Genomic DNA, 26,551 nt, shown 5'->3' on the forward strand with positions numbered 1-26,551 from the left:
TGTTGCTGAATTCCTGTATGGGTTCTAGCAATTTTGGGGTGGAGTCTTTTGGGTTTTCCACATAGAGTATCATGTCATCTGCAAATAGAGAGAGTTTGACTTCTTCTTTGCCAATTTGAATGCCTTTTATTTCTTTTTGTTGTCTGATTGCTGAGGCTAGGACTTCTAGTTTTATGTTGAACAACAGGGGTGAGAGTGGGCATCTCTGTCGTGTTGCTGACCTTAGCGGAAAAGCTCCCCTGTTTTCTCCATTGAGAATGATATTTGCTCTAAACTTTTCATAGATGGCTTTTATGATATTGAGGTATGTTCCCTTTAACCCTACACTTTGAAGAGTTTTAATCAGGAAAAGATGCTGTATTTTGTCAAATGTTTTTTCTGCATCAATTGATAGGATCATATGGCTCTTGTCTTTTCATTATTAATGTGATCTATCATGTTCATTGATTTGCAGATATTGAACCACCCTTGCATCCCAGGAATAAATCCCACTTGGTCATGGTGAATAATCATTTTAATGTACTATTGGATCCTTTTGGCTAGTACCTTGGTGAGAATTTTGGCATGCATGTTCATCTGGGGTATTTGTCTGTAATTCTCCTTTGTGATGGGGTCTTTGTCTGGCTTGGGGATCAAGGTGATGTTGGTCTCATAGAACAAGTTTGGAAGTTTTCCTTCCATTTCTATTTTTTTTAAACAGCTTCAGTAGAATAGTATTATTTCTTCTTTAAATGTTGGGTAGAATTCCCCTGTGAAACCGTCTGGCCCTGGAATCTTGTTTTTGGGAGGTTTTTGATTACTGTTTCAATTTCCTTGCTGGTTATGGATCTGTTCAGATTTTCTATTGCTTCCTGTTTCAGTTTTGGTAGTTTATAAGTTTCCAGGAATGCATCCATTTCTTCCAGATTGCCTAATTTGTTGGGATAGAGTTGCTCATAATATGTTCTTAAAATTGTTTGTATTTCCTTGGTGTTGGATGTGATCTCTTCCCTTTCATTTGATGATTTTATTATTTTGGGTTCCTTCTCTTTCCTTTGGATAAGTCTGGCCAGAGGTTTATTGATCTTAATAATTCTTTCAAAGAACAAGCTTTTAGTTTCATTGATCTGTTCTACTGTTCTTCTCGTTTCTATTTCATTGATTTCTGCTCTAATCTTTGTTATTTCTCTTTCTCCTGCTTGGTTTAGGCTTTATTTGCTGTTTTTTCTCCAGCTTCTTTAGGTGTAAGGTTAGCTTGTGTATTTGAGAATTTTCTAATTTTTTGTATTGCAATGTATTTCCCTCTTAGGACCACCTTTGCCGTATCACAAAGGTTTTGAACAGCTGTGTTTTGATTTTCATTTGTTTCCATGAATGTTTTTAATTCTTCTTTGGTTTCCTGGTTGACTCATTCATTCTTTAGTAGGATGTTCTTTAGCCTCAAATTATTTGAGTTCCTTCCAAATTTCCTCCTGTGATTTAGTTCAAGTTTCCAAGCACTGTGGTCTGAAAATATGCAGGGAATAATACCAGTCTTTTGATATTGGTTGGGACCTGATCTGTGACCCAGTGTTATCTACTCTGGAGAAAGTTCCATATGGACTTGAGAAGAATGAACATTTCATTGTCTTAGGATGGAATGTTCTGTATATATCCACGAAGTCCATCTGGTGCAGTATGTCATTCAATGCCCTTGTTTCCTTGTTGATCTTCTGCTTAGATGATCTGTCCATTGCTGTCAGTGGGGTGTTGAAGTCCCCTACTTTTAATGTATTATTATCAATGTGTTTCTTTACTTTGGTTATTAATTGGTTTATATAATTGGCCACTCCCATGTTGAACATAAATACTTATAAATGTTAGATCTTCTTGTTGGATAGATCCTTTAAGTATTCTATATTGTCCCTCTTCATCTCTTACTACAGTCTTTGGTTTATAATCTAATTTGTCTGATATGAAGATTGTTACCTCAGCTTTCTTTTGAGGTCTATTAGCTTGATAAATAGTTCTCATCCCCCTCACTTTCAGTCTGGAGGTGTCTTTAGGTCTAAAATGAGTCTCTTGTGGACAACATATGGATGAGTCTTTCTTTTTAATCCAATCTGATACCCTGTCTTTTGATTAGAACATTTGGCTCCTTTACAATCAGAGTAACCATTGAAATATGTGAATTTAGTGTCATTGAATTGCCTGTAAAGTCCCTGTTTCTCTAGATTGTCTCTGTTTCTTTCTGGTCTATGTTACTCTTGGATTCTCTCTTCACTTACAGGATCCCCCTTAATATCTCTTGCATGGCTGTCTTGGTGGTCACATATTCTTTCAGTTTCTGTCTGTCCTGGAAGCTCTTTATTTCTCCTTCCATTCTGAATGACAGCCTTGCTGGATAAAGCATTCTTGGCTCCATGTTTTTCTTATTTAGTACCCTAAATATATCATGCCAGCCCTTTCTGGCTTGCCAGGTTTCTGTGGATAGGCTTGATGTTAGTCTGATGTTCCTCCCTCTGTAGGTAAGGAGCCTCTTGTCTCAAGCTGCTTTCAGGATTTTCTCTAAAATTTGCAAACTTCACTATCATATGTTAGAGTGTTGATCTATTTTTATTGATTCTGGTAGGGGTCCTCTTTACCTCTTGGATATGAGTGCTTGTTTCCTTCCCCAGATTAAGTAAATTCTCAGCTATGATTTGCTCAAATATACCTTCTGGCCCTTTCTCCCTCCCTTCACCCACAGGCACCCCAATAATTCTGACATTGGTACGTTTCATGGCATCATTGATTTCTTGAAGCCTTTCTTCATGGGCTATTACTTGTTTTTCTCTCTTTTCCTCAACTTCCTTTCTTTCCATCAACCTGTCTTCTAGATCACTTACTCTCTGCTCTACCTCAATCACCCTAGCTGTTAGAACATCCAATTTAGACTGCATTTCAGTTATAGCATTTTTAATTTTGGCCTGATTAGATCTTCTTTCTCCACTAAGAGATTCTCTAGTGTCTTTTTTGCTTTTTTTCAAGCCTAGCTCTTAACTTTATAATTGTTATTCTGAATTCCATCTCTGACATCTTACTTATATCCATATTGATTAGATATTTGGCAGTGAACATTACCTCTGGTTCTTTCTTTTGTTATGAATTCCTCCTTCTAGTCATTTTGTCCAGAGAAGAATGGGTGAGTGAGTGAGCAAAATAAAAAATATCGACCATGACCCAAGCAAAATTCACACTAGACAAATCTGAAGCGATCAGAAACCAAAACAGAAAAGCAAACAAAAACAGAAGAAAACAAACAAACAGACAAAAGAAAAAGAGGGGGTGGACAAAGCAGGGTGATTCAAGTGTTCCTGAGTGAATTTTGGAAGACACTAAATCACTAAATCCCAAAATTGCAAAGAAAGCTAAATTTATATATACATACAAAAACAAAATTGAATAGAGTGAAAAATGAAGCATAAATATATATACATATATAATATAAAATATGTAGATGTAAAAAATAAAGGTTAAAAAGCAAAAAAAAAAACAAAGGGTTGATAAAATAAGAAACTAGTTGAAAAGGAAAAATAGAAAAAAAGAAATGGAAAATTTTATGGAAAGTTAAATGAATCATGAGAAAAATCCTCAAGTTCTATATATTATTTTACCCTAGTGCTGGAGTTTTACAGTCTTATGGGCTCTGTAAACTAGTTGTGCACCTTTTCTTCCAGTTGGTCTTCTAGGGGAGGGGTCTGCTGTGCTGCTTCTCCGGTGTCTTTGCCTGAGTGGAGTTACACCCCTCCTTGCCAGGGGGCTGGGCTCAGTGTAAGCTCATCCTCTGTGTGGCTTGTGTTCCTTGATGGCTTTCTGCCCTTCTTTAAAGGATCAAAATAAAAATGACCGTGCCCTGATCTCTAGCCCCAGAGACAAAAAATCGCAGTTTCCCCCTCTTTAGTAAATCCTCTGGGTCAAATAGTCTTCACTTTTGTGTGTACCAAACTCCAGACTCTTGTTTTGTGCAGCAATGCAGGTATAGCAAATATTGGCAGACAGTTCTTTCTTAATACTCTTTAAACTTTCAATTTTGATAAATATGTAATCATACTAAATCCATACCCTTGTGATAAAATTGTCAGTAATAGATATTCCAAGCAATGAATTGCTAAGAAGAAACCCATAGCTACTTAATATGTTTTCTTTCCTAGTTAAATTTACAAAAGGATAAGAAATATCATACACTTTCTCTCTAGAACATTTCTAGTTATTTTTATTTGTAACCTTGTCATTTTGAATCATTTCCTGTTTTGGTTAGTGTTAAAGGATTAGATTGAAGTAGATAATAATACTTAAAATAGTTCACGGGAAAATAAAATATAATTCCTTAATATAAAAAAAATCCTAAGTCCAAATTAACATAATAACTGTCATTGCAGAAGAAAAGTAACATTTAATACACTCAAATAGATACCCTAATTTTTTGTGTCTAATGATTTTGTATCTAATGATTTTACATTCTCAGAATGACTGCCTTCTCAGAATCTTCATGGGGAAAATATGTCAAAATAAAGTTGTATCTCTTGCTTTCCTTCATTCCCCAAGTTCCTGAAACATTGTTTCAAATTGAATTGACTACATGATTAGGTACATTAGCTTTTATAAGATATTGAAGTATATAAAACATGAAAATATGTTATTGATTATATGATTGATTACATTAGTACAAATTCATTCTATTTCTCCTTGCCTTCATCTCTATTATGAGTTCAAAACAATGGACAGTACAATTAGTGAGGGTTTATGCTTATTCAATTAATAGTTATGGAGCACAATGTTTTGAATGAATTTCCATTCTATTAAAGTACAGAATAAGACTTAATATTCTAATTTTTTAAGTAGGAGACATAAGCAAATAGTGAACAATTATTTAACAGACAATAGTAGTCATTATTTTGTTATAAAGATAGAATGAAAAGGCTGTGACTATTTATTCCCAATCTTTATATGTTTAAAATTTACATTATTTATTAAAACATTTTTTAACCCACTAAAGCAAAGAGGCACAAATAACTAATGAATCAGATAAAGGTTAGGTTACTCCATAGTCTATCTTGGTTATGGAGAAACAGAGTTTCAAATTTGCCTTTCAGTGTCCTTTTTCTTGAGTTGTGTTAATATATGCATTCCAGTTATGTTTTTAAAAATAATTGTATTACCTACAGACTCTAAAGTCATTGAGGCCCTTTTTGGGCAAGAAGATTCCAGCCCATATTGTAATTATAACCAGAATATGGCACATGCTATTTTGTTTGACCATTTTTTTTCCCTACATCCAGATCATTATAGCTCTTATGGCAATAGTTATGAAGCCATTAAAACTAATGATGGAATAGTATATATCTATTTTGTATATATGTATTTTTTCTGAATACTTGACTCTTGGTATTTACATTTTGAGAAACTTTTGGCCTCTTGTTATTCTCTAAATTGGTATATCAAATTTGATGCTGAAATGATCATATAAAATTGTTAAATGTTATCAACCAAACTAAAAATGTTATTCTTGATGTAATATGTAAAATCACTTCTAGAAAATAGTCTTTAAACTCAAGGGGAAAAAAGGGAAGATTTTGATCTAAAAGTATATTTGGTAATGATAAAACTGACAAAAAAAATCCCAATATCTTATATCGATAGAAATGTTGTTATAGATTCAGTGTTTCTTTGAACTATTAAGACACATGACAATATATATTATTAGCAGAAACTAGAGAGTGAATTTTTACAATCCATAGTTAGTTAAAGCTATGAAAAGCTAAATGGTATCAGAAAGAGTGAAGTTTATAGAATGCTAGTATTCATGGTTTTAGGAAAAATGGACTGTGTCTTGGTGGGTAATTCAGAAAGAAGCAGAACCTTGAATCATAAGCAATTGAATTAAAATAAACAATGCTTCACAAAAATTCCAGAAAGCTAGGGTAAAAGAATTAATATGTCACTGGCAGTCTTTTACATATTGAGTCTCTTAGTGGAAGATATTGTTATTTCTAGTTTACCAATTTTGAAAATGAAATTCAAAGAGAGTAACTCATCTGATGTCATATAGCTGGTAAATGATTGAGATGATATTTGAAATTAGGTATCTCAAACTACCAAACATTTGTTCTTGTCCTGCCACTTGGCACTGAAAATACATCTTATTCAACTATAGAAGATTTATAGGTCCTTGTGAATTTAATCTTTTTATTTATTTATTTTTTGAGAATTGTAGGTTACATTAGACAATTATCTGTTTTACTTCTGTTTAAAATTCTCTCTGAGGAAGGATTTTGTCAAAGAAACATTCTATTACTTTTCTCTTGTTAAAATTTGACCATATTTTTTTCTAATAAAGACTGGTAAGCCATGCTACATTCCATATGGAGATTACTTTATTTCTACCTTCTCAGTTTGATAAAGATAGTTAAGGTAGGTTTACTTTTGACCTTTCATTTACTTGTTACTGAGTAACTAAAAGTGACTGAAAAGGAAACAGGTAAAAATTGACAAAATATATGAAAAAAAATGGATCTCAAAATATTGAACATCAGGCTGTGAAAGACAATGATCCCTGAAATAAGTTAAACAAGCACTTTGAACATATAACTAACTGCCTCAGCTTGCTCCCTGGGCAGTTTCCAAGGTACAGTATAGGGAGGGAAAACTCGGGCAAAGCCCAGCTGCTTTCCTGAGCTGAGAACACAGATCTGGAAGTCTGGCGAAGCTAAGGCAGATAGAATTCACATGACTTGGAAGAGGAGATCTATGCTGAGAGAATGTTAAGAATCCACAGAAGACCTCCCTTGAGTATGGTTTAGTACTTATCAGCATATGCATATGAGAAAACTACTTAAAGATGGAAAAGGACAGAAGAAACAGTGCTCAGAATTTGCTCAGGCCAGGAGTAATTTCTACCCTGGTAGCCAGAGTGGACAATTTATAATTGTCATAATTAGGAGCCATTTGCTAGAGCACTTGGAAGTCTTGCCTCAGTGGTGGGAAAAAAATTAACCCTAAACTAAATGCTGCTCAGGTCTTGTTTAAAAAAAGCACAAAAGAATGACTTAAATGAATCAGATTGTTTCCAAGTTACTTAATCACATCACAGAACAAAGGTCAAGAATACAAAAATACACAACATCCAACAATGTAAAATTCAAATATCTGGCACCAATAAAAAAAATTCCAGGAATGCAAAGAATTAAAACTTATAACTCATAATGAGAACAAAATCAATCAACTGAAATGGACACAAAAAGGACACATATGATAGAATTACTAGACCAGAACATTAAACTTATTTCAATTAGGTTACATATATTCAAGAACTTAGAGGAAATATTTAACGTGTTATTTAGGGAAAATAAAAGCTTATGTGCATATGAACATTTGTAAACAAATGTTCATAAAGTTTTATTGGTAATAGATGAAACTTGTAAGCAACAAAAATGTCCATCAACAGATGAATATATGAACAAATTTTGATGCAGTCATAAAATGGAATACCACCTAACAAAATAAAGGAATGAACTGCTGATATGCCCAACAACTTGTATGAATCTCATGGTGATTATTCTAAGTAAAAAATGTCAGACAAAGAAAATGTATATTGTGTAATTCCGGTTAAATAGGACTTTAGAAAAATGCAAACTATAGTAACAGAACAGAGAGTTCAGATCAATGGTTTCCTGAGGTTGGGAATGCATAGATAGGAAGAAGGGAAATAGTATAAATCTATGTGCAGAAATGATTATGGGTACTGGATATGTTCATTATGTGGCTATGTGAAGGGTCATGGATATATACATGTTAAAATGTATCACATTGCATAGTTTAAATATTTTGTCACATGCCAATTAATAACACTTAATCAAGCTTTTAAAAAGCAGTTTGAAGAAATACTTGAGCAGTACAATTAATTTACTTAATTGGGTTTCTGACTTAATAGATTTTATTTTCTCTGCACATTTAAGTCACTGAAAATGTGTTAGAATATGTATTCTTAAGTATGCTTCAAGTAAAAAATGTTCTTGCTGAAAAAATAAAGAATATGCATTCTTTCCATTATACTCCCTTAATGCCAAAATGAAAACAAAACAAAAACTAATGGGGTATCTACTTTGTGCATAATCCCTTTAGATATCACTTTTTATGTTTCCTCTATTTTCTTTTATTTGTTATAGACAGTCAACAAAATCCAGAGACTCAAGAAATGGTTAAGACAATGGGCAGAGGGATTCTTCTGGACTCCTCTATATTTTAATCCTCAATTTTAAAAAGGTGTTTGTGTGTGGAATCTCACAGATGACATGGCTGGAAGTAACTGAGACTGTTGATGCTAGAAAAACTTTTGTTGATTTAATAAGATAAAAATATGCAGTCAACAACCATCTTTCTACTAGCTTTTGAATACTGTAGGGGGGTATTTTGTTTACTAACTCAGATTTTAAAAATTAAACTGTGTATAAATGGAGGAAGAACTACCATCACTCAAGTTCTGATTGACTTGATCACTAGATGAGGTTTGAACATATGCGACTTTAGCCTTAATTACTCCAATTCATCACATCCAAGATACCACTGATTATAAGACACACCATTATTTTAAGAATCACTAAGAAAGAAAAGATTACCAATTAAACTATGACATACCATTAATTGTAATATACATCTGGATTACATAGATTTTTTTTTAAAAATGTATGCTTTGGGGTGTACTATATTTATAATTTCTCTCAATGGAGTGTGGCTAAGTGTAATGGAATCACATGAAGGTGGAGATCAAAAGATGTTCTTCCCCTATGTGTCCATCTGAGAAACACTGATATGTGTTCTTCTTTCAGAAATGTTGAAAGGGCTACATTCCTCTATAGGGATGTATAAAACAAATGACCTGATTCATAATGTGCCTTCCTTTGAGAAAATGGCCGTAAATAAGACATTCTAAAAGTTGTAACCAGATTGATTCAATCCCCAAAAGAAAAGAAAATAAGGGAACAGAAATGACCAAAAGTACTTATCATTTGCCTTTTGTACTATAACAGCTGACACGTGTCCCCATTGAGTATCACTTTTGTAGTTATTGGATATCAGGATATCAGCTAAAATTATTCTTCAGACTAGAAAATATTATTAAAAAGACTTGACATGAAACCATCCTGCACCATATAGCTACCAATAAAAACAATGACAGGAACAGAAGGTAGGTTTTGCTATATTGCATTGCAAAGAAAAAAGAAAAAAGAAAAAACCACGATGACAGATGATTAGTATATGTCTTAACATTTTCTTTCTTAAGATATCCTTTCTATGGATTTAATACTTTATTCACATACATATAATACATGCACACACTTACATGTTTTACTTCTACAGGCAATACATTAAATCTAACTGCATTAAATATTAACATATACATATGACTCTACCATTGAAAATCAAGCACACATATAGGAATGATGAATGCAAAAAGTATTACATCAAAAAAGAATGAAACCCTTTACTCCCCTGGCATATGAAATAGAAAATGTTTAGATAGAATGAAGAATCATAAAATGATTTATCTAAGGCAACAATGCATGAGCTATAAGACAATTCTGATTATACATTGTGCATGCAGACATATTTCATTTAATTGCATATTTTAAAAAGTACTTTAGATTCACAAAATAAAAGTGAAGAATATGAAACACACTTTCCCTATGACACCCATCTTATCTTTTTTTTAAAGATTTTATTTATTTATTTAAAGATTTTACTTATTTATTTGACAGAGAGAGAGAGACAGCGAGAGAGGGAACACAAGCAGGGAGAGTGGGAGAGGGAGAAGCAGGCTTCTCGCAGAGCAGACAGCCTGATGCGGGGCTCGATCCCAGGACCCTGAGATCATGACCTGAGCCGAAGGCAGACGTTTAACGACTGAGCCACCCAGGCACTCCAAGATTTTATTTACTTAGAGAGAGAGTGAGCAAGGGGAGGGACAAAGGGAAAGGTAGAGAGAGAATCTCAAGCAGACTCCATTCTGAGCATGGAGCCCAACATGGGCTTGAAGTCATGACCCTTAGATCATGACCTGAGACAAAATCGAGAGTCAGATGCCTAATGGAGCCACTCAGGTGCCCCCACACATCTTATCTTAATGGCACCTGTTTCCAAGTTTTATAACACCCTGTGAGAGATATTCCAAAGACAGAGATGGAATTATGTCTCTGGTTACTCATCTGGTAAGAATATTAGTGTGAACCAATGAACTTTAAATGGTGTCTTCTGTGTCTTGGTGTCATGGAAATCAAAAATATAAGGGAAAGTTTCTTCCTATGTCAAATATTAAAAAAAAGACTAAAGACATAGAGATACAATGCATCCTCCAAATTTCAGGATAAATTCTGAATTGAGAAGAATCAGATACTAGAATTGGTGGGATTAAGTATTCGTAGAAGTATTTCTGATACCAGACTGTAAAATATAATTTCTGAAAATGTGACTACTGAGGCTAAGGTGCTTTCCTAAAAACCCAAAGGAAACCACCAATTTAAATATGTAATTAATAATATAAAAATTGTTCTTGGACATTGTTATACATAGTCATGAGGTTGTTAATACTAATATCTTTTAGATTATAAAAGTTTGTATTTTTTAATTGATAAAGTATATTGGAAAAATAGAGGATAATAATAATTGTAATAATAAAATCAGTTTCTCCCTAATATAACCCAGAGAAGAGATGTTTTTAATCTTATTGACAGGTGCCATATATACAGAAATATTTTGAGAAGAAAAAGACAATCCATCAATTTATAGTGGCTTGATAGTTACAGCCCATGGGGAAGTCCAATCTCTTTGTTCTGACTTTGCTTAGAGGCCATCAGCTCTCTAATCATATTTCTATCAGGGGCATTATTTATTTCTATAAACAACCAGTCCTGGTTATTAGTGAATTATCACAGCTTCTTTTCTGATTTATCAGAGTGACTTTAGTGGGAAAACCCAATCATGCTAGAACCCATATATCAGCTGTAAAAATTGCGTTTCCGAATTTGGACATACAGGAACATATAATACTGCATGAGACCTCACCAAGGTGAAACCATCCTCTGGTGTGCAGCTAAATGGGGCCACTTTGCTTTTAGTTTTACAATCTAAGTGTCCATGCATATGTGGTCTCAGGCTTAGAATTTTTAATGTTACTTTATTTCTGCTTCCCCATGAGCATATATGCATACCTATTATACGGATTAATGTTTACTTCAGTCAATGAATGTTCACTTTGTACCAACTAAGTGGGAATGAATTTAAGACACTTGTAATTAACAGATGATGACGAAAAGAAAGAAAGAGTGAAAGAAAATTTAAGAGTTTATACTTTGAATAATTGCTTCAAGGGGTCACCTCCAGTGACAGTGAAAATTACTTATGTAGGTAGATGAGGGATGGGTGTAGTAGCTGTATATGAGCTGGAGCTCTAGAAACCCGGTCTGGACCTACAGGCTGTGGAAAAAGGGACGGAAGAATATCAAGTAGAATAAAGAGTTGAAGTTGTAATGAACAACCAAATTAAAAATCCAAAAGAAGTATTAGGCCGAATGAGATAGGGAGTGGTATGAAAACCAGGAGTAAAACTCTGAAAACTGTAGAAAACAGAAATGATAAAATTCCTGTAGCAGAGCTTGATAGAAAGCAGCACTTGGATTAATTCCCAAAACTGGTAGAACATCAGTGTGGTGATTTTTTTAAGGGACATCTCTGGTCTAATCTGTAGCAGAAATAAAAGAACCAAACTGCCTTAATAAGAAGACTTTAACTATAGTTTTGGGAGATAAAATAGAAGGGATAAGTGGACTTGAGGGATTTTTAAATGGCTGAGAGATTGGGACAGATGGTTTGGGGGAGGACAATGATGATGCTTGAGAGAGGATACTTGGCTACTAAAGTTAGAGAGAGGGAAGTGTCAAGAAAAGAATATCATATTAATAAATCATACATGATCATGATGTATTCAAATTTTCAGTTTTTGAAATGAAAAATGCAAAATTTAAAAATATATAAATACTAATGGCATGTATTTACCAATGCTTAGTATCTAAATTTCCAACTTAGTATAAAATCATTCTGAGCACTGCATATGAAAACATCTTAATATTCTAAATTCATCTTTATCTAGTGGACAAATTTTGATGCTGCTCTTGGTCAAGCAATACCAATATGGTAAGAATAAACATATACCAGATAGGCTTAGTTCATAGTACAATGAATTGCTAAGACACACCACTTTATAGAATCTATATACTGTGATAGCTTTAAAAATTAAGTATTCTCATGGAACATATGAGCCAGAATGAGACCTCACATAAAGAGACTCCAACACATTTGCTCTTACCTAAATACTCTTTAAAAGCAGTAGTATGGGTATTAAATTACTATAAGAAGAGATAATCATTGGACACAAATTTTAAATTTCTAGTAGAACACTCAGTTGGAATTTGTGGGTGATTGATTACATAAAAATTTATAGAAATCCACACTGGAAGAGTCCAAGATAAGGAAAATAAGGTCAGAAGAATAAAGAATTTGCCTAAATTTACTCCTGTTTTTAATTTATTGAGAAAACATGCCAGAGATGAGGTTAGAATTTAAGTGAGATATGGAAATCATCTAGTATGAGGTAGAATGTCAGTTTTAAGTATACTGAGATTTTGGACGACTTTTTGGTCAAAATTTCTTCTACTTTTGCTCACTCAGATATCAAGATTATATATCTGGTGAATTTTTTGGGGTGTGGGATAGGAGTTGGAAACCTCTGATGGATATACTGATTCTTTATAATCTCTTTATGAATGTTATCAGCCAAACAATTTCTTCATCCCACAATCAACATCCAGTAGAAGAGATTATTCTATGAAAATTCCAGGAAGATTCACCCAAAATAAAGCTGTTGAATGACTGTAAACTAATCCAAGTAAAAATCTCAGTCATTTTGGAATTGTCTTCTGCTTTATGCCCTTGGTGGCTTGTCCTGCATACTAATATTCCTTATTCTTGAGCATTGAAATACTTAGGTGCATTCAGAAAAATATTTGCTATGATAAAGTGGGATTTAGTCTTAGCAATTGAAAATTGCTATGGTAAATTGAGAAGAGCATTTAGTCTTAGAACCTGGTTCTGCCTCTACAACTTGCTAGTTGTGAGGCCTTGCACAAATATGTAGTTTTTCTGCTGAAGCAAATCAATTGGGCCTAGTGTATCCCTGGAAAAGTTAGAAATATGATGCCACCTAACTCTGACTCCAAAAGTGAATAATTATGCAAATTATCAGTCCTGTTTTCCTAGAAATAGCAGACACCTTTGAATGCAAAGGTAAATAAGTAATTAAAACATATAGTTGGTGTTATGGAAGGGTATATATATATATATATATATATAAAGAGCACCAAATGAAGAAACAAACCATTAGCTTGGCCAGGAAGTCCACAAGTATTGGTCTAGCCCTTTCCCGTGGAGTCTCAGTTTCGCATCTACAAAATGATATCAGGCTGTATGATCTTTTTAAGGTTCTTTCAGTGCCTATCTTGTTTGGGTACCTCCTGAAATGACGATGTGTCCTTGGTCTCAACAATATGGAAGCAAGCGATAGCTCAGAAACGTAATTTTATTTGCTTCATAATGTACCACTTTCCCGTGTTATCTAAATGCTTATTGATTCCTAGACCCAGTGACTAACTCTCATCCCCAGATCTTCTGTCAATCTAATGATTAAGTAATTTGACTTGGGTTTGATAGACAAATACCACCAACTCCAATTTATTTTTAATTCCTATAGCCCTTAGTGACTGGCAGTTCTAAATAAACAGTATTAATAAATCATCAATCTGTAACTAAAGAGTAGATTCTTTCAGGAACATTTGCCAGTTGCAGACCAGGGGAAGTCTCAGGGGAATATCTGTCATTCTCACAGTTACAATGGGACATAAGAGCAGCCATTTGAGACTACTTGACTGCGGACTAAGGAAAAGAAAACATAAATTACGGCAAAAAGAACTTTATGAATTGATAACTGGTGCTTTCTTATTTTCAATAAACATGTAAAAAGAGAAAAAACTACCTAATGTCCTGGTTTCTTAATAGACATTTGATGGAGTGTAACAGAAGATGGTTTGTAAATGCTATCTGAAAGAGAGATAAGCAGGAACTAGGAAGGGCAGGAAATTGAATGTGTTCTTCCCTCCCACCTCACCACCAGGTTTCAGATGAGCCTGGAAAGGTCATCCACATAATTATTAGTAACTGGTTTAAGGCCTTTTGAGCACAGTTGATCTGATTGTGTGTTAATGGCTGCAAAAGCAAGATAAGGAACACGTAAAGTTGAAAAAAATCCGTCTGTGACCCTATTAGCTTGTAGGATTTTCATAGCAGATAAACTGATGTTGCTTTACAGCATATGGATTTTTTATTACAGAATAACCCCAAGTTTGCCCTTGTGCACAGGGTCATTTAAGCATCAGTGACCAAATTTTACATCTTTGTTGTTGGTAGCTATGTGACATATCTAGTGATCTTTTTGGGGTCTGCAAAAGGTCATATTGTGAAATGAAATCTGTCAGAAAACTGTAGCTAATATGGTCAGAATTTTCAGGGCCAAGACACGTGAAATGCTTCTGGAGACTTCTGTCTGATGAAACCAAGGCAGTAACATATTTCCTGTTAAAAAGATTCTTCTGGAGTAGAGGGGGGTGGGAGGGATGGGGTGGCTGGGTGATGGACATTGGGGAGGGTATGTGCTATGGTGAGCACTGTGAAGTGTGTGAGACTGTTGAATCACAGATCTGTACCTCTGAAACACATAATATATTATATGTTTAAAAAAAAAGAAGATAGTAGGAAGGGAAAAATGAAGAGGGGAAAATTGGAGGGGGAGATGACCATGAGAGACTATGGACTCTGAGAAACAAACTGAGGGTTCTAGAGGGGAGGGGGGTGGGGGGATGGGTCAGCCTGGTGATGGGTATTAAAGAGGGCATGTTCTGCGTGGAGCACTGGGTGTTATACACAAACAATGAATCATGGAACACTACATCAAAAACTAATGATGTAATGCATGGTGATTCACATAACATAATAAAATAAAATAAAAAGAAATTGGCCACATTTCTCATACCTGAGTTAAACTCAGTAAATATTGTCAGCATCTACTACATGTAAAAATACTCTTGGGATCCAAAAATTGTAAAGAATTAAAAGAGGACAGATCTACACAGCTGACCCAATGGGGCACTCTAAACAGTGAAATGGGTGGTCAAATAGTTCCAAAGGTGAGAGATTGGATCTCAAGTAGAGCAGGAAGGATTTAGCAGAGAAGTGGCATTGGACCTAAGTTTTGAAGACTGAATATCCTGCGAGGGCAGGATATTTTAGATGATGGAACTGAGTTACAGGACCACAGATGTGGAAAATTATGTGTGGATGAGGTATAGGAAGAGGTGTGGTTAAGAGGTAGAGATAAGTCTGGGGGCACCTGAGTGGCTCAGTTGGTTAAGTGTCTGCCTTCGACTAAGGTCAAGATCCTGGGGTCCTGGGATTGAGCCCCTCATCAGGCTCCCTGCTCAGTGTGGAGTCTGCTTCCCTCTCTCCTTCTGCCCCCCTCTCTGCTCGTGCACTCTCTCTCAAATAAATAAATAAATAAAATATTTTTTAAAAAAAGAGGTGCAGATAAGTTTGAAAATATAAAGTGTAATCTGTGTCAGTTCCACCCCTGTTATTCTGTTTTCTGACGTAAGGGCTGACAGGGAACATGAGATAGGAAACTCTAAGCTTCCAATTCTAAGTAATTCCAGCTTTTCTTGTTTTTCCCTACAGCCCTAGAGATAATAGCTGCTTTCTGCAGTTACTAACTCTCCAAACTTTAAAGTTCTCATTTTGTGCTGTTACCTAGTTAATAAGTTATATAAACTGACTTAAAAACTGAGCACAACCAGTTGAAAATATCACCAACTTTCAATTACATTTAGAGAAGACCACTGAAATGAAATATTTACTAGGGCCCTAAGGGATTCCTTACTTGCATTGTCCTTTGACTTCTTATCACTCATTTCCTTTCAAGAGTATTGTGTTCAGTGTTTAAAGCAGACCTGGGAAATACCAAACACCTCTTCCCCCCTAACTAAAGCCTCTGAGCAGAATGCTGAGCAAGAAAAGGCAACACACTTCATTTCTATTTCCTGCATATGCCACTTAAAAATGTTATGTAATAATGTAGGTAACAAAAGACAGCTAATTAAGCCTGCCTGGCTTAGACTTCTACTCTTAATATTCAGCCTGAGTAGGTAGATGAGCAGTCAGCAAAAGAGAATGTCTACAATTTTCATTTCCAACCCTGACCCAGATCATTTCTCTCTTTTCAGGAAACATTACATCTCGATTATTGGAAGACAAATGGATATTATATTCTTACAGCAGTGTGGGGAAAGAGCTTCTACTGCCTCTGCTGATAACCCATTTTCCGTGTAGCAACTTTTTTTGTCACAAACTTGTACATTAGACCCAATTTAATTCTGCTAGTTTAGTCCCATACTGTTGAAATTTCAACCTCTCCCCATCTTGTTGAAACTGGAGAGCAGCTTGTGAGCAATCTCTTGATAATAACCTTCCATATGTCTGAAACAGCCTTTTTATTTCCTAATTAATTAATCCCCCTCCCTTTTTTTTTTACACTTTACTGTATTTCCCAGGCCTTTACATACCCTTGTTTCCCTGTGGATCCTTTTAAAACATTTCCCATTTTTCTGGGGAAATTATACCTTTGTAGAATTGACCAATACTAAACACAGTATGTCATAGTCATTATGCATGTGTTCTGTACTCAGTGTTGTATAATTCTACTTGCAGAGAGATTTCTAGGAGTATAACTGGTTCACTTGTGTTATATTTTGCTGCAGCCACCTACAGAGAAACCATTTAATTTTTGCTAAATTCAGATTTAAATAGAAGTTTCTTTAGAAGTTGCAGTTTATTACTTTCCTATTGACTTCGTATTTAACTTAAAATTGGGCAGATTGGTGAACTTGTGTGATATTATGAGATAGTGAAATTCAATAACCTAAAATCATCTGTCTTCTGCTATTTTTCTTTAAGAATACAGATAAAGTATCAGCTTATTTATTTTTAAATGATCTGTGAAACTATGGCTTCATTAATTTACATCCTCTAATTTATAAGAATGGAATACCTTTAGAGAGACAGTATATAGAAGTGCATGTATTTACTTCTCAAGAAACATAAAAATGTAGTTTGTAAGCAATAGAATGGTATTCTGACATGTTTTGAAAGTATTTTAACAATCAAAGAAATTTCCCAGTGTGGTTTATGATATTCATGAGATGATGTCATGGGTCAGAGAAAATTCAAGAGGAGGAAAATCTGCCTTTATGGTTGTTTAGTCTCAGTTTATTTATTTTTTATTTTTTAAAAGATTTTATTAATTTGTTTGACAGAGGCAGACACAGTGAGAGGGGGAACACAAGCAGGGGGAGTGGGAGTGGGAGTGGGAGTGGGAGAGGGAGAAGCAGCCCCCCCCTCCCGCCGCGGAGCAGGGAGCCCGATGCGGGACTCGATCCCAGGACCCTGGGATCATGACCTGGGCTGAAGGCAGACACTTAACGACTGAGCCACCCAGGCACCCCGTTAGTCTCAGTTAAAGTTGGAACAAAAACGATGGGCAGTAAATCTCTCTAGAGATAAAAGTTGACTGTGGGAGAACATTTGGTCAAGGTGTGTACTGTTGCTTATGTAATGACAGACTGGATTCCAGACAATGTGATGCTAAATCAGTTAAATGTAAGATACAATGAGAACAGGGACGATAGAAATCCTTGGAAACTAGTACAGTAACTGGCACACAGTTGTTTCTTAAAACCTTCAGACTTGTATTCAGTGCTAGGTTCTTTCAAGGTATTTTAGCCCATTTGCATTTACCAGATGAACTATGAAAATCATATCACTTTCTTTTTGGCTCCTTTGCATTAGTGAATGAATCATTTTTCCTTGAGAGAGGAGTATCTAGGAAACCATTTGATTTAAAGAATAGCATGATAAAAATGGTGATTTCTACTAATGGAGTGAGGTAAGAATAAGCAGGAAAAGATGGGGACAAAAATACAAGTGTAAATGTGGACATAAATGGAAAAGGATGAGGGCAAGAGGTAGAGGTGTGGAGAATGTAGGTGGGTTTGTTTGGGAGAATAAGAATTTGTCAAAAGGCTTTCTGCATAAAAAGTTGTTTTTTATTTATTACGTGTTACTAATAAAGAGTTGAAATGGATTAAGTAGACACAGTCTTTCTGAGTTTATTCATTCCTTCAACAGATATTTCCTGAGTGCTCTTATGTGCCAGGCGCTGTGGTAGGCACTAGGAATAAGTGAAGAATGTAGTCATGATTCTTGCCCTTGTGGGGTTTAAAACTTGATGGGGACTTACTGGTTATTCTTTTTGCCTCCCTTGCCTGTCACCTTCCTCTTTCTCCAGACTCTGTGCTTTGTTTTGAATGCTGCAAATAACATCCTCTAGACTTTTAAGCTGGCTTCTCTTTGCCATTAGCCAAGAGGACCATCAGAGGAGCTCAGATGGCATGAGGAAAAAGAAATCAGGGTATGAATTTCCTGATCCTTTCCTCAGCTGTGTTCTTTTAATGCGTTTCATCATGGCTATAGTTACTACAGTTGCTTTGGGGGGCCCAGCCCTCTCCATATCTCCAGCTGTCGCTGGTTCTGGTGACACCATCTCCTCCTCCCTCTTCATTCTGACTTAAGGGTGGGAATGACTTCTTGTTATCACTAGTCTACAAATGCCTCAGTTTCTTTTCTCGGTTCTCTTAGCCTTGCTCACTGATTTTCAACTTGTGCGTTTACTAAACTCTTGAACCATAATGGTTTGACCCTGTTTCCACCTGGATTTCTGACTGATCCAAAGGGGAAAAAATAGAGAAACTCATATGTAAATAATTTAATAATTTAAAACTGTATTAAGGGTTAAAACAGTATGGAGGTTCCTCAAACAGTTGAAAACAGAGCTAGTATACGATCCAGCAATTGCACTACTGGGTCTTTACCCCAAAGATACAAATGTAGGGATCCGAAGGGGTACATACACCCCAATGTTTATAGCAGCAATGTCCACAATAGCCAAACTGTGGAAAGAGCCAAGATGTCCATCGACAGATGAATGGATAAAGAAGAGGTGGTATGTATATACAATGGAATATTATGCAGCCATCAAAAGGAATGAGATCTTGCCATTTGCAATGATGTGGATGGAACTGGAGGGTGTTATGCTTAGTGAAATAAGTCAATCAGAGAAAGACATGTATCATGTGACCTCACTGATATGAGGAATTCTTAATCTCAGGAAATAAACTGATGGTTGCTGGAGTGGTGGTGGGTGGGAGGCATGGGGTGGCTGGGTGATAGACATTGGGGAGGGCATGTGCTATGGTGAGCGCTGTGAATTGTGCAAGACTGTTGAATCACAGATCTGTACTTCTGAAACAAATAATGCAATATATGTTAAGAAAAAAAAAAGAAGTTAGCAGGAGGGGAAGAATGAAGGGGAGTAAGTCAGAGGGGGAGATGAACCATGAAAGACGATGGACTCTGAAAAACAAACTAAGGGTTCTAGAGGGGAGGATGGTGGGGGGATGAGTTAGCCTGGTGATGGGTATTAAAGAGGGCACATTCTGCATGGAGCACTGGGTGTTATGCACAAACAATGAATCATGGAACACTACATCAAAAACTAATGATGTAATGTATGGTGATTAACATAACAATAAAAATTAAAAAAATAAAAAAAAGTCCTCATATCAGTGAGATCATATGATACCGCTGAAACAAATAATACATTATATGTTAAAAATCAAATAGTAGGAAGGGAAAAGTGAAGAGGGGGGAATTGGAGGAAGAGATGAACCATGAGAGACTATGGACTCTGAGAAACAAACTGAGGGTTTTAGAGGGGAGGGGGATGGGGGGATGGATTAGCCTGGTGATGGGTATTAAAGAGGGCATGTACTGAATGGAGCACTGGGTGTTATATGCAAACAATGAATCATGGAACACTACATCAAAAACTAATGTAATGTATGGTGACTAACATAACATAATAAAATAAAATTTAAAAAAAGATTAAAAATTAATTAAAAATAATAAAAAATAAATAAATATAAAAATTGTATTAAAAAAACTGTATTAAAGGTTATGATGAAAAAACACAAATATTTAGATAGAGAATAATGAGTGTCAGTTACATAAAGTAGTCACACCTGGCCTCTTTAGAGGGTAATATTTAAGTTGAGGCCAGAGGATAAGAAGGACCTAGCATGGAAAGAACAGGGAAGAGTGTGCCCCATAGAAGGAACAGCAAGTGTAAAGGACATGAGATAGCAAAGAACTTGGCATCCTCTATGCCACAATTTGGTTATAATACTATATGAAGAACATTTGATTAACACATTATGTGGATTGGGGCACCTGGGTGGCTCAGTCAGTTAGGCTTCTACCTTCAGCTCAGGTCACAATCCCAGAGTCCTGGGACTAAGCCCTGAGTAGGGCTCCCTGCTTGGCCAGGAGCCTGCTTCTCCCTCTTCCCCTGCCACTGCCCCTGCATGTGGTCTCTCTCTCTCCAAATAAATAAATAAATAAAATCTTAAAAAAAAAGAAAACATTATGTGGACAGACGGAGGGGGGAAATCAGCTTGAGTGGCAAAGTCCTGATTGGTATCTAGTGACAGATAATAAAGATCCTGGACAGGCAAAGTCCACCAGAAAATCATGTCCTTTTTAAAGTGGGAAGTAGCTCAGGTGCGTTGCGGGAACTAAGCAGATGCTCAGGTATTAATTTGAAATTGCTATGATTATGTTGGTATGCAACAAAGATCTATTCCACATAATAAGGTACTGTAAAAGAATTAACACATATAAAGATGTTATTTTTTAAATTTTGTTTACTTTCATCAGCGGTAGGTTAGTCTTTAGGTAGAGGTAGATCTCTTCATAGCATGTTTTCTTTTCCTTTTCTCTCTCTCCTTTTTAAGATTTTATTTATTTATTTGAGAGAGAGAGAGAGAGAGCAGAGAGAGAACACGAGCAGGAGAAGGGGCAAAGGGAGAGCGGGAAGCAGACACCTCACTGAACAGGGACCCTGATGCAGGCCTGGATCCTGGGACCCCAAGATCATGACCTGAGCAGGCACATAACCAACTGAGCCACCCAGGTGCCCTATGTTTTTCTTTTTTTTTTTTCATAATTATGACACTTTGTGAAAAGGATATCAAATGAGCAACAGAGACTTTCTTGACAGGTTGTGCGTCTTTATCGTCCCCCCCTTTTTTTTTTACTTATGTTGGGGGGAGATGAGGAGGAGTAACAAAGAAGTGGAAAATTTGAAGAAAATAAAGTATTAAAATAACAAAATTTGGCTGTTCAATTCCACCCAGAATGAAAGGGACTTTAAGGATCAATTTACTAAACATATTTCAAGAATTCCAAAAGAAAATACATCTAACTTATTACATAAGCTTGCCTGGGGAAATATCCATGTTGTTTTTTTCTCTATAAATCCATTTCTGTAATTTGTTTTATAATATGACCTTCCATTAGTACAAATTCTGGCATTTAAGAATTATTTAACTGCAGGATATATGAAAACCTTTGATATCAAGTCAAAACATATTATTTTTGTATTTATCAGAATTGAAATGATTACTCAGGACATTTCCAGGCATATCTGACACCACAATATGGGAAAATGGTGAAAAACAAGACTTTTAAGGTATGATTTAATCGTGTGCATTTAACCAATATCTTTGGGTTTGGAAGGCTTCCTTGGATATTGGCCCAAATACCTCCTAGATGAATTTTAAGTTCTTGAAATATATTTCTACTTATAGACATATTTTGCTTAAAAATGGACCACATGACAACTTATTTTGTTTTTAGTCTATTATGATCATGTTTCTACTTAGATTTATTTTTTAAAAGATTTATTTATTTATTTTAGAAAGAGAGAGAGAGCATGAGCAGGAGGGGCAAAAGGAGAGAGAATATCAAGCAGACTCCATGTTAAGCGTGGAGACCAATGCAGGGCTCTATATCACCACCCTGAGATCACTAATGAACAGAAACCAAGAGTTGGATGCTTAACTGACTGCTCTACCCAGGCATCCCACTTCTACTTAGATTTAAATAGAATTACACCTGTATGCATTTAATTTCAATCCATTTTGAAATTAAAAAAAGAAACCATGGTGTTTAACTATGTTTATGCCCTCAAGCTCTTCTTACTAGCTGAATTCTTTGTATTTACTAATATTTTCCTCACCCATAGGCTAAACCTAATTTAAGCACATTTATATAGCCTGTTTTATCTCAAGTGCTTTATAGCTAGGTTGTGGGAGCTAGCTCGCCACAACTGAAGTTAAATGATTAGTAACTGATAGAGATGCATTTATGCAAATTATAATTATGAAGTCTAGAAAGGACCCTGAGGTCTTATCACCCTGAAAAAACCAAAACCACACCTTGTTTAAAATAAATCATAATACTCTAATCAAATATAATCAAAATCTCACTCCTGCATCTATGCTCAATACTCATATTACAAACATCATTGACAAGTGATTATATATCATAGGATTTAAACCCTCAGAAATAGAATCATTAAGTATAGCAGTCATTATAGTGTGATATAAATCATCTTTCTGATTTGGGGAATGATTACATGTTGTAGATATTGACAGCTGGTGTTATAATGTTAGCATTCTTTCAGAAGATACTAAGGTAATCAGTTGGTTCACTGCAACTATCATTTTTATGTTTTTATGCTGCTGTCTCATTATATCTTATCAGAATCTATATTTTTTGCATGAGGAGCAGATAGCACCTTATCTTTTTATCCACTTTTTATTTATATCATTGCTGAATGAAATTTAAGAATGACATTGGGAATTTAAGACATGTAGGCAGAGAGGTAAAGCTATTCTTTTATTTAAAGAAGACTCCTTTATGTTAAAATAGCAAAACTACATACATTATTGTTCATAGAAACCACTAGAAAGATCATTATAACTGATTACTTCATCAGTTACCATTTGCCCCTCCCCGCTTTTTAAATGAATAACCACCAAGGAACTTCCGGGGAAATGAAATCTAACAAAGTAAGTGATCCAAAAATAAGATATGTCACATTTTAATAAACAATTGTGTCTAATTATGGAAGAATATGTACTTACTTGCCAAGTGCAAAGCATTCCATCTTAACAGTTGTTCCCTTAGCAGCTGTAACTGTGAAAGGAAAATGGACCTCAATTTTCGGCTCATATTCTCCCATCACACCTGGGAAATAAAGAACATTCTTTAAGCATAAAATGAATGTCACAATTGCCTTCCAATTCTGGAAATGTTACATTGAAAAGCGCTGTGGTTTGGTTGTTAATGTCTGTTTGATGACTGCTAAATTTTTGATGCACTGAAATAAGAAGGATACTTAGACTCAATCTGAAATCCCAGTCTTCCTTTAAGGATGTTGAGCATGTATGTTCTATACCATTTTAAATAATAATTATTGAAAATGTTAGTCAACACTGCTGGTTTAGTTACTGATTATATTCCAGGGAAAAAAATAAATATGAACATTTCCCATGGTAAGTAATTGGGTTTTTCTCTACATAAGTAAAAACTTTATCATTGTCATATAAATGAATACTTATTCATTAAGTGAACATACATTTATGAATATCTATAATATTCAAACATTTTGCTGGGCATTATGGGAGTATGAAGATAAATCAGCCATGGACTGTGCTCTCAAGCACTCAGCAAGTGTATTCTTAGAGAAAGAAACAACATATACTCAAGTATGGAAGAAGAGTGATATATAAAAATCATTGTAAACAAAGATAGGAAGTGATGAGTGCCATGAACAAGATATCCCTAAAGTATTATGTACATCTGAGGCACGTACAGGAATAGTTAGGATTTGAGTAAGTAGGAAAATGATAGGAGAAAAAGTAAATGAAACTGTAAGAATAAAGACAAAATGAGAGGAAACTGTCAGAAGTAGGAATATCAGCTTTTCTGGCATGTTAGTATGTGAAGGGAAATAATATTAGACAAATTTGGAAATATAAATGGAGTACAAAAAAATAGAGGGCCTTAATTAAAAGAGTAAGACATTCAGACATTAATCCGTAAGTAATTTGGACTACTGAGGTTTTGAATAGGGAACTCGTATTTTGCTGAGATGTATATACTGAAATTGGAGCAGAGATCAGTAAATCAATTACATTATTTCAATGATGCAAGGGTGAAAGAATAAAAGCCCAGACTTGAATTATGGTGGTAAAAAAAGAGAAGAGGCACTAGGTGAAAAAAAAAAAAACAAAACTAAAACAAGAAAGAATTGAGATTGTCACACAATAGCAGGGTGCCGGGGACAAGCATGTGATCCTCTTCAATAATGACATTAAGGTTTCCAGCTTCAGGGCTGAATGAAAGGAAAAGGAACGCAGCTCCACTAGAAAAGAGGATGACTTTCATTTTAGGAGTACTGAGTTTGATACCTACAAAATAACCATAAGAAAGAATCTGACCAGATAACGCAATGAGAGAATGAAGCTCTAAATGAGTTCTGGACAGGGGATAGATACTTCGTGTCATCATTTAGAGGTGGCAGTTGAAGCTGTGAGATTGGATAGGGCTTTCACCTATCACAAGGCTTGGCTGAGGCCTGGTGAATTCCAGTCCTAGTTCCCTCACTAGCTAGACAGGAGCTAATTTCCTCCCCCAAATTTTAGGAGATCCCTGTGTATAAAGTACCACAGAGAACAAAGGTATAATTTAGCATAGATGTTTCTCTGAGCAGCTTGTGTGTGTTTAGGGATGTCTGTGTTTATGGACATATGTACACATATAGGTCCATGTGCATGTGCAGATAGCTCTGTGTGTAATACCTTTGTGTATGTGTGTGAGATGAGAAAGGAGAGGAAAAAAATTAGAGATAAGAAAAATGAGATAAGATATAAAGGCAACACGCATTGGATGTGCAAAGGGAGAAATGGTTAACTTTAGCAAAGAAAACTTTTATTTGTTCATCTATCATCTATCTATCATCTATCTATCATCTATCTTCTTTCTACCTATCATCTATCTTCTATTGATCTATCATCTATCATCTATATCTATCTATTATTAATTTGATATGGGCCTTGAAGAATGAATGTGGCCAACTTTAGATGGAAAATGTTTAAGTTCACTGAGGACAGGAAGATTATCTCTGTTTTTTTATTTTTGTGCTTGTTTTTTGCAAAGCAATCATAAACAAAATATCACTGATATTTGCATCAAGAGATTGGGCTTCTGGACATGGCTGTGCTAATGACTTAGACTGTTCCATCTCAGATAGGTCAGTGACTTCTGTGTCTCATTCTTACTAATTTATAAACAGAGGGAATAGAAGAGTATTACCGTTAATGTAATGTCTTATTCTAACAAGCAGATTCCTTACCTGCTTTCTAGTCCAGTGTTCACTGAGCACCAAGAGCCTGATGTATAGCAAGTGAATTGAGTGATTAGTCCTATAGCAAAACAAATGTTTAAGCACTTCTCTCTCTGTTCCTCAATACTGTATTCCTCTTCTACTTCTTTTATGTCCTCCTCCATACTTTCCAACTTCTTTTATTTCTCACATCTTTTTTTTTTCCTATATCTTTCCTGGATAGCAGGATTTGACCTGCTAGTGATACCTGGCTGAGTGTATCCAATGATGAGAAGTTTATCTTCAAAGCCCTCCTACCTGTAAGCCCACCATATGAGGACTCCCAAGCATCTTGTTCAGTGTCTACCTTTGTTTGGCCCCCCTGAAGTAGTCCCTAAATTTAGCTTGCGATCTCCCTATCCACCCTTAACATTGATTGTGTAGTATTTGTGTTCCATGTCTACCTGTTAATCTGATGATTTAGTAATACATGATCTATCATGATACTTATTAAACTTAATACCCTACTTGCATGGATCCTTGTGAGTGCTAAAAGTTGTTGAGTACCATAAAATGTTGTAGGAGGGCAGTGAAATTGAGACTGAATTTAGAGAATTTTTCTATATAATTACTTTTTAGTAAATTGTTTAAAAAGGTCTCAGAAAAAAGGAACCTGAATCTCCAAAGCTGCAGTAATCTGGTTTGATTTCTTCTCTTATCATAAGTAAAAACTTCCTTTAAAATCCACTTTTATGCTAATAGTTTTATATTATGTTTTTAAAAAGGGTCCTGTAAAAAAATGAATAAAAATAAATAAGAGGATCCTGTAATTGTACAACATTTCAGGCCCTTAAATACCTGCATCTGCCTCTGAATCATATCAAAGTATTACTGATATTATTGGCTAATAGGAGTTAAACCCATCTCTCTTCTCTTTCACATAATATTTGTGATGTGCAAAGAAATTCTTTTACAGCTTTCATCCTTAAGAATGACTCAAAGGATAGGCATTCCTGGTAGTATTTGGGAAGTGATTCCGTCCAGGTAGGGCCT

The 26,551-nt window shown here is 35.3% G+C and overlaps 1 protein-coding gene across 1 annotated transcript in view; it reads right to left on the bottom strand.

The window, feature by feature from the left end:
• CNTN5 (contactin 5) overlaps positions 1-26,551 on the bottom strand; it is a 1,400,310-nt gene that overhangs the window by 337,675 nt on the left and 1,036,084 nt on the right. Inside the window, exon 11 of the mRNA XM_027581317.2 lies at positions 23,256-23,358. Within this exon, the coding sequence (XP_027437118.1) occupies positions 23,256-23,358 (103 nt within the window). The remainder of the gene's footprint in view (positions 1-23,255; positions 23,359-26,551) is intronic.

Source organism: Zalophus californianus, chromosome 11 (genome assembly GCF_009762305.2).
Source record: "Zalophus californianus isolate mZalCal1 chromosome 11, mZalCal1.pri.v2, whole genome shotgun sequence".
Taxonomy (NCBI): domain Eukaryota; kingdom Metazoa; phylum Chordata; class Mammalia; order Carnivora; family Otariidae; genus Zalophus; species Zalophus californianus.